This window comes from Simochromis diagramma, unplaced genomic scaffold, assembly GCF_900408965.1.
Source record: "Simochromis diagramma unplaced genomic scaffold, fSimDia1.1 OVJJ01000026.1, whole genome shotgun sequence".
Taxonomy (NCBI): Eukaryota; Metazoa; Chordata; class Actinopteri; order Cichliformes; family Cichlidae; genus Simochromis; species Simochromis diagramma.
Window position 1 is genome coordinate 714501 of NW_024386985.1, and position 16433 is coordinate 730933.

The 16433-nt window shown below is 38.1% G+C and overlaps 1 protein-coding gene across 8 annotated transcripts in view; it reads left to right on the top strand.

Annotated features, from left to right (window-relative positions):
* mcf2l2 (MCF.2 cell line derived transforming sequence-like 2) overlaps positions 1–16433 on the top strand; it is a 109034-nt gene that overhangs the window by 58482 nt on the left and 34119 nt on the right. For all 8 annotated transcript variants that reach the window (XM_040039806.1, XM_040039807.1, XM_040039810.1 and 5 more), the window contains exons 19-25: positions 1377–1469; positions 1855–1947; positions 3062–3184; positions 4379–4459; positions 8546–8686; positions 9774–9866; positions 10717–10795. In XM_040039806.1, the coding sequence (XP_039895740.1) occupies positions 1377–1469; positions 1855–1947; positions 3062–3184; positions 4379–4459; positions 8546–8686; positions 9774–9866; positions 10717–10795 (703 nt within the window). The remainder of the gene's footprint in view (positions 1–1376; positions 1470–1854; positions 1948–3061; positions 3185–4378; positions 4460–8545; positions 8687–9773; positions 9867–10716; positions 10796–16433) is intronic.

Sequence of the window (16433 nt, forward strand, 5' to 3'; positions counted from 1 at the left end):
CTCCATGGCTATAACAGTGCACTTTTAACAGTACAAGGAATAACATGATATATTTTGCTCTTACTTTAAATGCACCCACACCAGGGACACTTGAATACTTTTCCTGCCATATCTGAGAAACTAATGACATAATGGAAAAAATATGTCTCTCACTAGCAACATTTGGAATGACATATATTGTTGTTCTTTAATGTGAAAAAAAATGTCCAGCCAACAATTCACACATTGACAGAGCAAACATTTATTCCAGTTTCCAAGTATCAACTCCTCAGTCCAGTGAACCAAATGCTGCTTTGAAATATGAGAAAAGGTACCCGAAGGATCTGAGGACAGGAACTAATGAAACCTTTCAGGTTTTGCAGGTGAAACTGAAAATAGACACCCTCCAGAATCCGGTGTCTGGAAACTGAATTCCTTGCCAGGACCTCAGGTTGTAAACCTTAAACGTCTTTAAGGCTGAGACGTGGCATGGAGATAGCCATTTTTATTTATTTATTTTTTACAAAAGAAGTTAAAGGTCGAGACTTGACAATTCTTCAAAAATAGGCAGATAAAGAGTAATGAGATCTTCATTAAAGGTCTGCGGGCTAACAGGCAAGGAGTCTGATTACTGGCGCAAATTCGCACTTCACTGGGCATGTAGAGAAAGTAAGGAGAAGCAGATTTTTGTCACAGATGATTGGCATCTATTCATGGGCTGAGACTTAACAACAATATAGAGCAATGATAGTTATTCAAAGCCATAATCTTTTGTCATCTAGTTACCATTAGACAGGTAAAACCAGACCTTCCATTCTTTGAAACAGGGAGATCTGATACTGTGAATAGAATTTGTTCAGGCTTAGCATTGACATACTTATTGTGTTGTCTTTGGTTTGTGTGAAATCCATCAACAGAGACTTAAGAAAACACACAAAGCTGTAAGTTTTTATGTTAAAAATCTATTTACATAATAGTGAGAAGTTACTGCACACATAATCTAATTTCCCAAGTCGGGGAGGAGCCAAGTCTTTAACTTACAGATTTGAAGTTCTAAAAGTACTAATACACAGAGACTTCAGGTGAGCCATTTATCATAGATCTATCATAAGTCTAGTTTTTTAGTTGGAACCTTTTTCTGCAGGTTTTAAAGTCCAATACTTTGTATTGTTGTACGGTTGTTTTTATTCAGATAACATGCGAAATTACAAAGATGTTCACTCTATTTTTGCACAACAAATTTGTTGTCTCGATTCATGTCCTAGAGGGTTCCTTTAATATTCATATAAATTCATAGAAAGGTGGCAAACTTTTAAAACTAAAGATTGAATTGAACAGAAACTGAGAAACCAAATAGCCTTCCCTCTTCTCACTTGGACATGTCTTTGTGCTCTCAGAAAGAAGAGCTTCAGGTGTATGAAAAGTATTGTCAGAATAAACCACGCTCTGAAATCCTCTGGAGGCAGTGTGGGGACAGCCTGTTTTTTCAGGTAAAACACACACACACATACGCACACACACATACGCACACACACATACGCACACACACACACACAAACACACACACACACACACACACAATTTCAGGTGACTACAACTGTTAGTTGATTTCTACAACTTCTTCTTAAACTAATCTGAGATGGTAGCTAACTTTACAAATCTGTTAAAAAACTAGGCCGAACCCTGAAGTTGTTTCACTGAACCCTAAGTAATGCTTCATGCTATTGGCCTCTGAGAAAGACTTTAGAGCACAGCACCTACAATGTTGGTGTTCTGTTTGGTGACTTAACCTCACAATGCAGCTGTAACAGGTTAGAGTTCGATGAGGCTTCACGTGCCACTTCTTGATCAACAACATTTGGTTTGTGAGAACAGGAATGCCAGAAGAAGCTGGATCACAAACTGTCTCTGGATGCCTACCTGCTGAAGCCTGTCCAGAGGATCACCAAATACCAACTCATGCTGAAGGTGTGTTATGTGGTTATAAGATGTAATTTAAAAGGAACTAACCAATTAGTTCGGTACATTAATGTTATTTTTTATTCTTTGTATTTATTAGGCTAGTTATCATGCTTCTAATAGATATCCAGTCTCTATTTACCATGAATAATTTAATTTAAAAGATAATTAAACTACCAAGTATTTGATTTTTCTTCTTTTTTTGGTCAGCCTAACCAAAAAAAAAACATTTTTACTTTTTATAAAATATAACAGAAGCAAGAATATGAAAAACCTTTTATTAGTCACTTACATTTCATCCTGAACCTAAAGAAAAACCTTCATCACCACTGAAGCTTGCTAAGTCATTGATTTCATTTATTTTAAGTAAAAAAAATAATAAAAAAATTCCCATTGAGTCAATTGTTGGTGAGAATGGAAAATAAATAAAGAAAAAGAAACCTGTGACACAACCAGAGTGATGGTTTATTCAATACTAGAGGAACTGTTCCTGGAAAATGAGCTGATATCCACAACGTGATAGCCCTGTTATCTCAGTCTGTGTTTATTATTAATTCTGCCTTGCACCTGCATCTTCTCTCCTCCCCTTCTGCTCTCCTCCTCTTTGGGACTTTAGAAATATTGATATCCAGTCAATTCAGTCCAAATAATTATACTATTCGCATAACCCAAGAAATTATATGAACTGTTATATTTATGGCAAGAAATCTGTCATTTTCTTAAACAATAGTTGGGTGAAATATTAGCCATGTTCAATGTAGCAATGTGGAACTGTTGTAGCATTTTGAATAATCTGATGCCTTTTTCATTGGGCCATTGGCATGTCCTGATAAGAGGGAGATACAAGAATCGACCCTATAATTAATAATAATAATAATAATAATAATAATGATGATGATAAGTGCATGTGATTTTTGTTCCACGTCACTGTTAGACAGAAGGGTTATATTTCTGATATGGACTGACAAAAGAAGGCGGTCCTAAAGATAGGGAATTTGTCATTAACTATGATTCTACATCAAGATTGACATAAAGTTTATTTGCTCCTCTGTTCTTCTCTTTCTTTGGTTTGTATTTTGTGCCCTTGATCTTTCTAAACCACTTCCACTTTCCCGTCTAACAGGAGATGTTAAAATGCAGTAACGGTGAGGGGATGGCTGAGTTGGAGGAGGCTTTAGCCACCATGCTGGACATCATTAAGTCTGTCAATGACTCCATGCACCAGATAGCAATCACTGGCTTTGAGGTCAGTGTACAGTAGTCATCATCATCATCATTAAAGTTCTGAATGATTTACACTGTGAAAACGAACTTGAGTTAGAGGGCTGTTATTCCACTCTCGTTACTCAGCCTCTAATTCACCATGTGGTGTCAACTGACATGACTTTCTTCACTTTAGAGCAATCAGATTACTATAACTTGTCACCTTCCCCTTGTGGTACAGTCATGTGAAAAAGTGATCTAATGGAAAGTGTTCGCTTTTTGAAATATTTTAGTGAGCAAAATTGGAATCCTCTTTGTCATAGAGCCTATTGATGAACAGGAAACACTGAAACACATGTTCCAGAATGTGGATGATGGACTTTTTCTAAAAGTGTTTTCCTATGTTTTCTTTCCTATGTTTTTGGCTTGCTGTGCCATTTGAAAGACTTTTCATCCCTGCCAAGAGCGTAGTTCAAGAAACCTGGAAAAACATGTACATCATAAGATGGATCTATTTAGTTATGCAGTAGTACATGTTTTTGTGATTAAAGTCAGTATCATGTAAACCATTTATTCCCATAAAAACAACAACAAACAATGTCTGTTGCTTACATCTTTAAAAGTCACTGGTCACACCATAAATTCAGTGTTAAAACCTGAATCAAATATGTTTAATCAGCAGATTTTTTTGTTTTTTTTTCACACTACTAATGCTATTCTTTTCTAATACAAGTTTAGCACTGAATGTACCTAACTAGGGATAAAGTAAAAACAGAGTTTTTGGGCAAGTCTCAACAGCTTTTGCACACCAGGTTTGCAAAATATAGGTTTAGAATAACTCTTCAAGTTTTAGCAGGTTTAATGGGAATCTTTTGTGACCTGCCATATTCAGGTCTCCTCATAGATGATATCTGGGCTAAGATGTTTGCTTGGCAAACATCCAAATTCCTTCTTCCCTTAAATGAGTTGTGATTGACTGGGCGTGGGTGGAGTTACATATCACTGGGGGTATCTTACCAGTGCCAGCATGTGCATTCAGATCATTGTTAACACATGGAAGTGTTGTACTGTTCATACAAAAAGTATGCTTAAATAATGAGCTTTTGTTGCCAACTTTTTGTGCCATAACCGAACTGAAGCTGTATTAAAACATTTACTACTGCGAATAGTTATGACACCCCCCCAAAAAAAAAAAAAAATGTGTTTCACAGATCTGACAGTCTTTTGATGTTTGCAGGGAAATCTGAGTGAACTGGGGAAGCTGCTGATGCAGGGATCCTTCAATGTGTGGACTGACCACAAGAAAGGCCACAGCAAAGTAAATTCCCACACTCCTGTTTTACCAGTGTTGAATATTGCCCTATGGATGTCCTGTCGTTTACCTTAACATTAGTTAGTCGCAATGAACAAGTCTGGATACTTTACATTCATTAAGATGCAAGAAAAATAAATACATCCTTCTTAGCTTCACATATTTCAGAGTGCAATAAAAGCAAATAAGAGACCAGTCAGAGATTACCTGACTGGTTGACGAGTGGTTGCTGGAGACTGCTGATTGTTGCCAGTGGAAAACAGTTGCAAAGAGGGTGCTGCTGTGAACAATTTTATGCTGCCAGCTATCAATCAATCAATCAATCAATCTTTATTTATAAAGCACTTTTCATACAGAAAAAATGTAGCACAAAGTGCTTTACATAGTTAAAAGCAGCCCACCCCACCCTCCAACGCACTCCCCACACTCTCAATACACATATATCCCCCCACCCCCACCCACACACACATACACACACGCGCACACTTAAAGAGTAAAAATTGGGCTGGGCTCGCATGAGCCAAGTGAGGAAACATTATAACAGAGAGCCGTCTGCACCGGGAGCCGGTCACAGACCGCAGCCTCCGGGCTGGGCACACAGCAGGAGGGAGGCCAAGGAGCCCCCCAACCAGGCTGAGAGGACCCCAGAGACCCAGCAGCCACGGTCAATAACAGCCCCGGTGCAGAGAGCGCCCTCCGAGGAAACACTGGAGATATGGGTAAAATGATAAAAAAATAAGAACAGGATAAATATAATATAAATATAAATAAATAGTAAGAAGATTAAAAAATGAAGAAAAAAATCAATAAATATTAGGTAAATCCTAAATTAATAATAGAATACAGGATAGAATAAATAAGCATAAAAAATAAATAAACGCTAAGTAAAAGCTAAATTAAAAAGGTGGGTCTTGAGCCTGTTCTTAAAAACATGCACGTTCTCTGCGGCCCTGAGCTCCTCCGGCAGGCTGTTCCACAGACGAGGACCGTACCACTGAAAAGCTGCCTCTCCGTGAGTATGTGTCCTGACTTTAGGGACAATCAAAAGGCCAGTACCAGAGGACCTCAGGATACGCAGGGTTCGTATGGTAAAAGCAGATCTGAGAGATAAGAAGGCCCAAGACCATAAGACATTTAAAAACCAATAAAAGAACTTTAAAATCGATCCTGAAACACACGGGGAGCCAATGCAGCGATTCTAAAACCGGTGTAATGTGGCCCGCTCTGGTCTTCGTCAGCACACGAGCTGCCGAGTTTTGCAAAAGTTGTAAAGTTGAAATATTCTTCTTAGGAAGACCAGAGAGCAGGGCATTACAGTAATCAATGCGACTGGTAATAAAAGCAGCATCAGCATCTCTGTGTTGGCCCAGAGAGAATAGGCGGACTCTGGCTATATTTTTTAGATGATAAAATCCAATTTTGGTTACATGTTTAACATGTGGGATAAAAACCAAGCTCAGAGTCAAAAATAACACCCAGGTTTTTCACTTGTAGTGAAGGGCATAGTGAAAATGCCTCTAATTTAGACAAGAGTTTCTCTCTCTGAGCCTCAGGACCGACAATTAAAACTTCAGTTTTGTCCTGGTTAAGCTGTAAAAAGTTTTCTGCCATCCAAGATCTTATATCCAAGATACAGTTAAAAAGGGCATCCATTGGTCTGGTGTCATCAGGAGACACGGAGATGTACAGCTGCGTGTCATCAGCGTAACTGTGGAAGTTCACTCCATGCCTCCTGATGACACTGCCGAGAGGCAACATATAAAATTAAAAAACAGGGCCGAGAACCGACCCTTGAGGCACACCAATGTCATTTATGGATCTTAGAGGAGCATGTATCCATACTCACCATAAAAGATCTGTCAGAGAGATAGGAAGTGAACCAGTTATGTACAGCACCAGAGAGGCCCACCATGTGTTTTAGTCTGTTTAAAAGCTAGGGATGGGTATCGAAAACCGGTTCTTGTTGAGGCAGGTAAATAATCAACTAACAGTGCATATTATGTTAGCGCGATCTGCCTTATTACAAACCTGCCATTACTGTGCATTTAGGTGACCATGATGAGAGAGACAGACAGAGTCTGGCTGGCTCAGATGCTGGCAGTTCTCGCTGCAGTCTACCAGTAGCGTCTCCTTTCAGGCCAGGATAGACGAATGTCACCGAGCAGTGACTAAGTTTGTGGTCAAAGGCTTGCACCCATTTGCCACAGCAGATGCCCCCGATTTTCAGTAAGTGAATGTGTTTAATTGTAGGCAGGAACATTACTGGATATTCTTGTGTAATTGCTGCAGAATAATTTATGTTATACTTTGTTATTGCTACAGAAGAATATTTATTTTATTATTTTACATTTACAATTTTTTTCCCGGGGACCCTGTGACACCACATTAAAGAGCCGTAGGCTGTGGATCTCTTAAGATCTCACTGCTAGGTTTGTAAGGCCATGTTACTCCTAAATTTCTATCTTGTTTAAAGAGAAGATGTAAAACAAAGTTCTAAGCTATTCGACCTTAGTGTTTTTAAAAAAGAATCGATAAGAGAATCAATAGAGAATCGAATCGTTAAACAGAATCGAAAATGGAATCGGAATCGTGAAAATCTTATCAATACCCATCCCTACTGCCATCCCTTTCTGAGGAAACAAGAGCTCCATAATTTGATGTGTCAAATTATGGTCACTCTAAAACACTTTGTGGAAACCGGATCAGTTGTGTCCAAAGCACAACCAAACCATAAGCAAGCGCATCTAGAGAAGATCATCACGCTTTCTTGATGAGAAATAGCAAGGCACCTCTATCATTGATACAGAAATCGCTAAATAAGGAATGCAAGAGCACAGCCAGCAGGAGGCCAAAACTCAGGGTGGGCTAAACCATGCCAGCATTTCATAGCGAATCATTGGAAAAAATGACGAGTGTATTTAAGATGAAGAACATGTATTTCATTTCCTCTTTTTCAACATAAAGAACCATCATAGCATTCAAGTTTGTCCTTGGAAGCATTATGATGCAATACTGTTTTGCAGTTTATGTTATCAGTTGATGATTAATAACCGAGACACAATGGAAGCGAAGCTAAAGTGGCTTGGAGTGATGCAGTCATTAATATTTATATCTATAGCTAAATACAAACCCATCCCAAGTGCCTTTGATACTTTGTGTGTTCAGCTCATATTGTTCTGCTCCAGTCAGTGAATTTCTGGTTAAGTCTCATTTCCATTTTTTTTTTTTTAGCTCTGCTGTGGTTGCCAAATCTGTTGTGACCGGCTATTCAGTTTTATTTATGTAGCACCAGTTCACAAACCAGCCATCTCAAAGCACTTTATATTGCGGAGTAAAGACCCTATAATAGTACAGCAGCTGGAATCCAAACAATCAGATGATCCCCTATGATCAAGCATGATTGAGGGTTTGAGGAACTACCTTTCAACAGGAAGTGTCCTCTGGCAGGACCAATGTAAGGGGCAGCCATTTGCTTCAACTGCCCGGGGTCTGAAGGGAAGAGTACCAGAAAAGACAGGCATACGTTTCAGTAGTTTATTATACACATTTTTACCAACAACATCAAACCATATGCAAGCACATCTAGATATTTGATCAAGCTCTGTTGATGAGAGATAGCAAGAAAACTCTATTGATATAGAACATACCAGCATTTCATAGCAAAAGAATGAAAGAAAGGGTACGTGGCAAAGAAGAGCATATTTAAACTGAAGGACATGCATTTCATTGCCTCTTTTTCAACTTAAACAGGCAGCATAGCATTCAGGTTTGTCCTTGGAAGGCATTATAGCGCAATGCTGTTCTGCTGTTTATGTTATCAGTTGATGATTAATAACCGAGACACAATGGAAACAAAACGTAAACAGCTTAGAGTGATGCAGTCATTAACATTTATATGTATAGCTAAATACAAACCCATCCCATGTGCCTTTGATGTATTCAGGTTTGTTCGAACATTTTTTTGTTTGCTTAAATAATAACAATATGAGTGATGCTACAGGGTCATCTGTCATGGGCCTTGGTTGACATTTAATTTCTGAATGTTATACAGTTATTCACGCATGTGATAAGTGACAGATTACCTGCTCTTAGGTGAAGGACCTGGCGAGGTTTAAGCCTATGCAGAGGCATCTCTTTCTGTATGACAAGATGCTGCTGTTCTGTAAGAAACGAGAGGAGACCACCGATGGACATGAAAAGACCCCGTCCTACAGCTTCAAACACTCACTCAAGGTCAGATAAAGATGGGGATGTGTGTGGGTTAAGTGTGCATAGCCTGCACTTTGTTTGAATGAATAAGCCTTTATTTGTCACCTGCAGTTGCCTGCACCGAAATTGGACATATCAAACACCTTCTCATTTAAAGCTGATTAAAATGACATATTGGGATCTATTGAACTCTACTAGATTAGAGTTCAATAGGTCCCAATAGTTGTTATTTATCCACTACTGGGGCATTTTTATTTATTTATTTATTTATTTATTTATTGAAGAACATCAACTAATTTGTCTTCAATAGTTCCTTTTAAGTATTGCAGATAAAGATGATGCTTAATTTTAAAAAGTACCAGATAATGCACATAATTATGCAAATAATAATTAAAAGCTGTTTTATAAAACAGACAAAAACCAAACAGAGTTCATTAATGAGAACGTTTCAGAACCACTAGGATAGAGTAACCCTATTAATACCATTAAAATACATCATTTTGGACTTAATGATGGTTATTTGAAGCTATTCTACTGTTTTTTTTAAGGGAGCAAACCTTTTAACTGAATATTGCTAAATAGCCAGTGGCATCCACTAGTAGTTGTACAGACTTGTTGCCTGTGAAGTCCTGTAGATAGTAGAAAGGACGTCTAAGCCTCAAAGTCTGTAATAGTTTAATTTATCTAAAGATATAAGATTAATTCAGCTAAATGCATTTGTCGTATTGTGGGTGAAGAGGGGTCAGCAGTTAAGCTCATGATTACCACTATTATTAGTATACCCCTACTTGTTATTATGATAAATTCACAGTTGGTATTTAAATAGGAATCTCAAAGCTTATTCACATTACTTTATGGCATGGCAATATTTTGGGAATACTGCTAGCCTGAGACGTTTAATGGCTTTAGTTTATGACTCTGGTTTGTTAATGTCCTGGAAAATAATTATCACCTTAAGTGACTGTTATACTTTGGGAGCGTTGTGCCGAATAACATATAAAATGCGTATTTATTGTGTGACTGCTAATGAAGGAGTTTTTTCAGTGCATCACTTGACAGAGTTCATCTCTAACATACTGAATCTCAGTGTCTGTGTCCTGTTTCTGTTCAGATGAGTTCTGTGGGGATCACAGAGAATGTCAAAGGCGACAGCAAAAAGTTTGAGGTTTGGTACAACGGCAGAGAGGAAGTTTACATCATCCAGGTATGTTGATGCAACCTTTCCTTTCTGCTTTATGTTCAGATTCATTCAGCTTACCCTTTCCTCTGAAACTGTGATGGAACCCAGCTCACTTTATTTATTTGGAGCAGTACTACATTTCTACCTTTTTATTTCTGATTTTACTAAAAACATCTACTTCTGGTCTCTTGTCACATTTCTTTTGTTTATTAGCTATTCGGTCAACAGGAGCCTTCAAAATTCAGTCCTCTTAAACTGTATTAGGCCATTCTTTTAGTAAAAAAAACAAACAAAAATTTTTGGTTTCTTCTGCTTCCTGAAACCATTAATCATGTCACAACCTAAACAGTTTCTTGGCAGCTGGTTGCGGGACTTTTTTCTAAGCTTGGAAGTTACTTTCATGTACCGGCTGTAGCTCAGCAGCCGCAACACCAGCATTATACATTTAAAAACCAGCAATAACATAGTAATGTACAAAAATGAGCAAATAATTCAATAACAGGTGGTATTTTGTAGATAATAATGACGGAGGCTAGGGTATTTATGAAACTGCTAAATATGTTTGTGAGTGCTTTTTAGAAGTCTGTACATTCATGCATATAAGAACTGGAAAATGATATCCTTATGGCAATGAATTTATATAAAGCATAATGTGTCTATTTTATTGCTTAATGTGACCCCCTGATGTAATTTCAGTGAAATATTCTTCCTGGAAGAAATCCATGATACACAAGGTGTGCTCTTGGGGGCAGTGTTGCACCACACACCTCTCCAATCAGTTTCTCACTCAGCATTAATGTTAAGATGCTTTTGTTGTGTATATGTGCTTGATTTATGTTTGTGTGTATCTATGTATGTATTTATTCCTCCCTAGGCTCCTTCCATGGATGTGAAAAATATGTGGGTGTCAGAGATTCGGAAAGTTCTTACAGGCCAGCTGGAAGCATGCAGAGGTATGTACACACACACACACACATACCTTTTCATCTGAGAATAATTCTGTCCGTCTGTGTTACCTCATCTTTCACAGGATCACACTTCAGTCCCAGCAGGTGAAGGATGAAGTTTCCTCTCTGCTCGGATAATTTCACCTGTTAGCATCTGTTAGATTAGTTAAATCATAACTTTTTGGTTTTAGCATGAAAACGTTTACACTCACACATTCTGCTGTTGTGCCATTGTTGTTTTTTTAACGTCTTCATGGTACCTCGTGCATTGATGCACACATTCTAACGAATGAATGAAACTCAGACCTTGAATATATTTATTAGAACTTAAATATATAAAATGAAACTTGTATATAATATACTGAATGAAACTTAAATGAATATATTCACTTTTATTGTAATATATATACAGCATTTTTCTAAATGACATTCCATAATATATTCCATATATATATATATATATATATATACACACACACACACATCAACATACAGTGCAGTCTGGACATTGGCCAGTCATTCTATTATGCTCAATGCCTTTAGTTTTATGCAGATAGAAAAAACTGTATTTGCAAATTCATTGTCTCTGTCTACTTAGAATTACTGTTGATAGACAGAAATCCATTGTAGTGTTTATATCATGTGCAGCAACTCACGGTGTCTTTATTGTAATAGTTCAGAAGAATTTCAACTATATCGTAAATTAGTGCTCATAAGCAGTAGTACATGCAGTAGCCAGGACTCTTCTCATGTTTGATAAAGTTTTTGCTTTCTGATGTCGTACCACAATTAAACTGTTTTGGGCTCTGAACACTTCCACACTGAGCACTTGCAGCTCAGTGCTATATACAGAATATCTGATGCAGATTTGCTAATTTACTTTTACAGTCAAGTTGTAAACTGAAACGGAAAACTGAATTCAAAATCCTCTCAACGTTCTTTGCATTGTAGAAAACATCAAAAGAAAATCCACATCAAAGCAAGAAGATGTGTGGAGCTTGCATGTTCTCCCCGTGTCCTCCCACGGTCCAAAGAAATGCTTGTTGGTGTTTCTAAACTGCCCATAGGTGTGCATGTGAGAGTGAATGGTTATCTGTCCCTCTGTGTTAGCCTTGGTGACATGTAGCCGTTCTACAAGTACACTGCATTAATACACCATGACAAGCTTTAGCTGCTACAGCATCTTGTACTACTGTCCTTAAAGGATCAAGCATTGTTTTTGACTTAAGTCTTCTGTAGTTTTAAACCTTTATTTAGGTTCTGACCTGACATAAAACTTACATGTAGTTCGAAGCAGGCAATATAATTTTGTCTGTTTTTATATGACTTACATGAAACAAGCAGTGGCTTGCTTCTATATCTACTTTACAACAAGCTGTTTTTTGATTTTATACAATGATGAAGAACTGAACTGATGAAGAATGTAGAGCACAGCTGTCCCAAACATTCATACTGCATGCTGACTAAATGACTCAGATCATTTAGTCAGCATGAAGTTCAATCCTCTATAAAAACATGAACAATTATAGTTCTGTATACTGGCTTCTATGATAGGTTTGATTAACTTTTTTTTTTTAAAGAAACATATTTGCCTTGCTCTCCATTTTTTAACACACTGTGTCATTAATGAAGGCTGTCAGAAAAATGATTTATGGCATCAGTTTTTTTATTTGCTATCGAGCGCTTCTTTTTGTTTCTAATCATGTTAGATTGCTTAGTAGATGGAATTCCATCGAAGACATTAATATATCATCAAACCTCAAATAACCATGTCCAGAGCCGCTAAAAAATGTTGTATAGCATACAAATTGCAATCTAGGTTTTGGTACTTCTTAAATCAAAATCAAAAAATCCTGACCTCATTTTAATTTGGCTGATCTCCTCTTCAAAGTCACCTTTTAGCACACCTCGAGACGGCAGCAGCTATTGTAAGATTATTCTGTGGAAGCCCATTTTCTGTCCCCGTGGGCCCATGAAATGAGCACTGGAACGGTTCCAGTGTGGCAAAGTGGCCAATCTTCAATCTGAATTATATTTTGGAAAAGAGAAAAAAAAAGTAGTTAGTAGCAGTAGTGGGTAAGTCAGCTGGTAGGTGAACATTATGTTGATGTGGCCAAAAAGTCCCTGATTTCAGTCTGCTATGTGCTATTATGTTACAGTAGTGGTACAGTTCTTTTGCGTTGATAGTCTTTGGATAGTCTGTCCAGTTTTTTCTTCAAAGGAGAATCTGATGTATCTCATGATCATCCGACTGCTGTTTGATCTTTCGTGTATAGTTTGAACAGTAAAAATCATCAGCATCAAAGTCTGGTCGTTTTGACACAGAAGTTGATGCTTACTTTTCATATTAGTTCAAGTGGTCAGAACAGAACTTGATATAAAAGTGTGATGAAAAAGTGGACGCAGGAATGGATGTGGGAAACAGATGCAAGAGAAGTTGATCCTAAAGGGTAAATCAGAAAAATTATGCTTTATTTTTTGTATTCTCTTTTGCTTTTAATAGCAAACAAGCAACATTATGATAGCGCTTCATATAATGTATGATATAAATTGACTGATATATCTAAAATTAGTGGTTCTCCTTTAATATCTAACAATTTCACTGGCTGATTTATTCAAATTAATTCATCCTCTTGGCAAAAGTACTAAATATTCTACAGTTCCAGATGCTCAAGTGTGAGAATTTAATGCTTTTGTCTCCTTTACATAATTTGAAAATAAATAAATAAAAAGATCTCTGCGGTTTGTTCAGACAGAATAATTTGAAGAGCTGACTTTAGGCACTATTTTCTGACATTTTATAAACTCAAAAAAATAAAAACAAAAACCCCAAGACAACAATATGTGCTGAAAATATTTTTTATCAATATGAAGCAACACCAAACAATGAGAAAACACAAAACCACATAAATACACGTACACACAGCAACCCACACCCCTCTCTCTCTCCCTCAGTCCTTTCTGTGCCAGTCAGTTCTGCACAGTTCTACTCTGTGGTCCTGACTGACAGGTAAGGCACACTATGTGAGCTGCACACTCTGCCCAGCTGACAACCTGTGTGTACCTGTGTCTGTGTGTGAGCAGACTGGCTAATAGCACACCATTCCTGTCATGAAGCCTGGAGAGTAGAGGCTGTAGGAGGCTCTGACGGTCCAGCGCTGTGAGTTAAACCTCAGACTCCATGCGAGGAAAGACAGAGAGAAGGAATGAAATTAGTCCAGGAAAAAGGGAGGGAGGAGATTGAAAGTGATGGGGAGAAAAAAAAGAGGAGGATGGTGGAATGATGTGAAGAGAGAGACAAAGAGACAGAGATGGGCAGAGAGAGTCCAAAGGGATTTTCAGAGTGGAGATGGAGGGTGAGAGGCAGCTCAGAGGGAATGAAGGGAGGCTTGAAGGGATGAACATGAAAGGAAGGAGGGGCAATTGTTAGAAGAGAGGAGGGTGGCGAGAAGGAGAAGAGGCATGGCAGTCATCTCAGTTGTGTGCTTGAGAGAAAAGGAGGAGAGATAATAGATGTGATAGGAGAGCGAGAAGAGGAAGGGCTGGATTATAATGTGACTGAGCAGTCCTACAAATTTTGCCTAAAAGGGTTAGGAGTCGGACGTACCGTGGGCGGTACGTCCGACTGCTAAGGGGTTACATCATTTAAATCAGGCCACATAATGGCAAATAGGGTCTTAGGACAAAATTATTTAAACTCAAGGTCCTGCTTTTTCTGGCACTTTCTACCAACAGTTAAAGGGCAAAAATTTACTTTCATAGTCATTTCCATGACAACTGAACTCTAGCAATGACCACTGTGTTAAAAACTGGAAAGTTAAAAGTTCACCCTTGATCTATTTCCAAGGTCAAGAAGGATTTTATGCACTACAGAAAGGTTTTATTGTATATTTTGGGGCGTACTTTCTACAATAAATTATATTGTCGTGCTTACTTGGTCAACTTTACTCAGTGAAGTCTAAGCAGAGTTTAGAGTAGAAATAATTTTGCTTATGGAGGGAAGTAGAACTGAACTGCTGTTCCATACAAGCAAACATAATCTGTGGAGACCAAGGCACACAAGTCTTTCACATGATGAGTCGTGATGGAAAATCATTTACTTGGTGAAGAAAAATGTCTTTCTGTCTGCACAGCAAGAAGGGAGGCGAGTACATGTCTTCTGGTCAATGACTATGAAAAGGCTTCATGATCACTATTTCAGAGATGTCAGCACACCATGCCAACCCTGGGTTAAGCTCAATAAAGTCATAAAGTCAGACTGTAGTCGAGAAAAAAAATGTAAAAATGAAATGAGGATATTTTTTGGACTGATTTAGAAAAAAATCATCCCGATAAGCACAACATATAGGGGTTAGCCTATACAAACAGACCAAGCCATACCACTGTGTTATCTCACAGGTTTTTAGGTCTCTTATGGCTTGGTGTGGCATCTAATGGAACAGTATTTAGCAGGATGATGATCCTAAAAACCGAACAAAGGAACCAAAAGTGCTTTAGATGTAGAAAGATGGCTAATTCTTGACTGACTGATCTCACCAACCAATGTGCCCATTAGTTAGTTCAAGCATTTAAACTTCCCATTACACATCTCATATACCAGCTATTACACAGTTGCTGTTGTCTCTGCAACCTACTTTGCAAGTCAAACGTACCCATCTCCTCCCTTTTACACCATTTCTGACGTTTGCGTATAGTGCATGCTGTATTTAATACTTCCTGAGCTTCTGAAGAAAACAATCGTCTTTTAACTAAAGTGGTCCTAGCAAAACGGCTCATTGGAAGCAACTGTGATTAGTGATTAAAAAAATGTCTTTATTTTAGAAAATGGCAGCCGAGTGATAAGTATGGTTAAACAAAGTTTTTGTACCGCTGGAATTATCTCAGTATGTATCTTACCCTATATTCGTCTAGATCAGGGGTCAGCAACCTTTAACACCCAAAGAACCATTTGGACCCAGTTTCTATGGAAAAGAAAACACTGGGAGCCGCAAATACTTTTTGACATCTAAAATAAAGATAACACTGTTTTGCTTTGTATAAACAACTAAAGTGTTTTGCTTATGAAATACATGAAGTGCTACAGAGAAAATAACATTTATTTATGGAATGAACACATTTTGAACTAAACTAAAAATATAACAAAAAGGAAACAAAAACTGTAGTGAGCCGTCATCCTTATGTCACCTTTGGGATTTTGCAGCCTGTAGCGGAGCCTTGATCTGAATATTAAAAATAATTGGAAAAAAGCACTATGCTGCTAAAAAATGACAAATAAGTATTTGCAAAATATCTGCATAAACATTTATTTTACGTGGTTAATGTGTGTGGCAGGGCGTGGTCTGCAGTGCCGCTGCAGGGGAGGCGGACGCACCTGAGCGGCATCTGCAATCAAGCCTCGCGGGCTTAAATTCTGTGCTCTCTCTGCTGTTGTGTTGGTGTGTGTCGGGCTGTGAGCTGCAAAACTACAGCTGGCTGTGTGGCTACAGCAACCATGTGTGAAAAGTAGCCAATAAAGAAAAAAGCATGTTCATGCAAACATCGTCAGGTGGTATGTTGACAATGGGACTTCTGCTCCCGACCGTCTGCGCACAGCGCCTGCAGAGGCGTGAGTGGTGTTTGTTTTTACCACTTGGCCTGCCTGGGG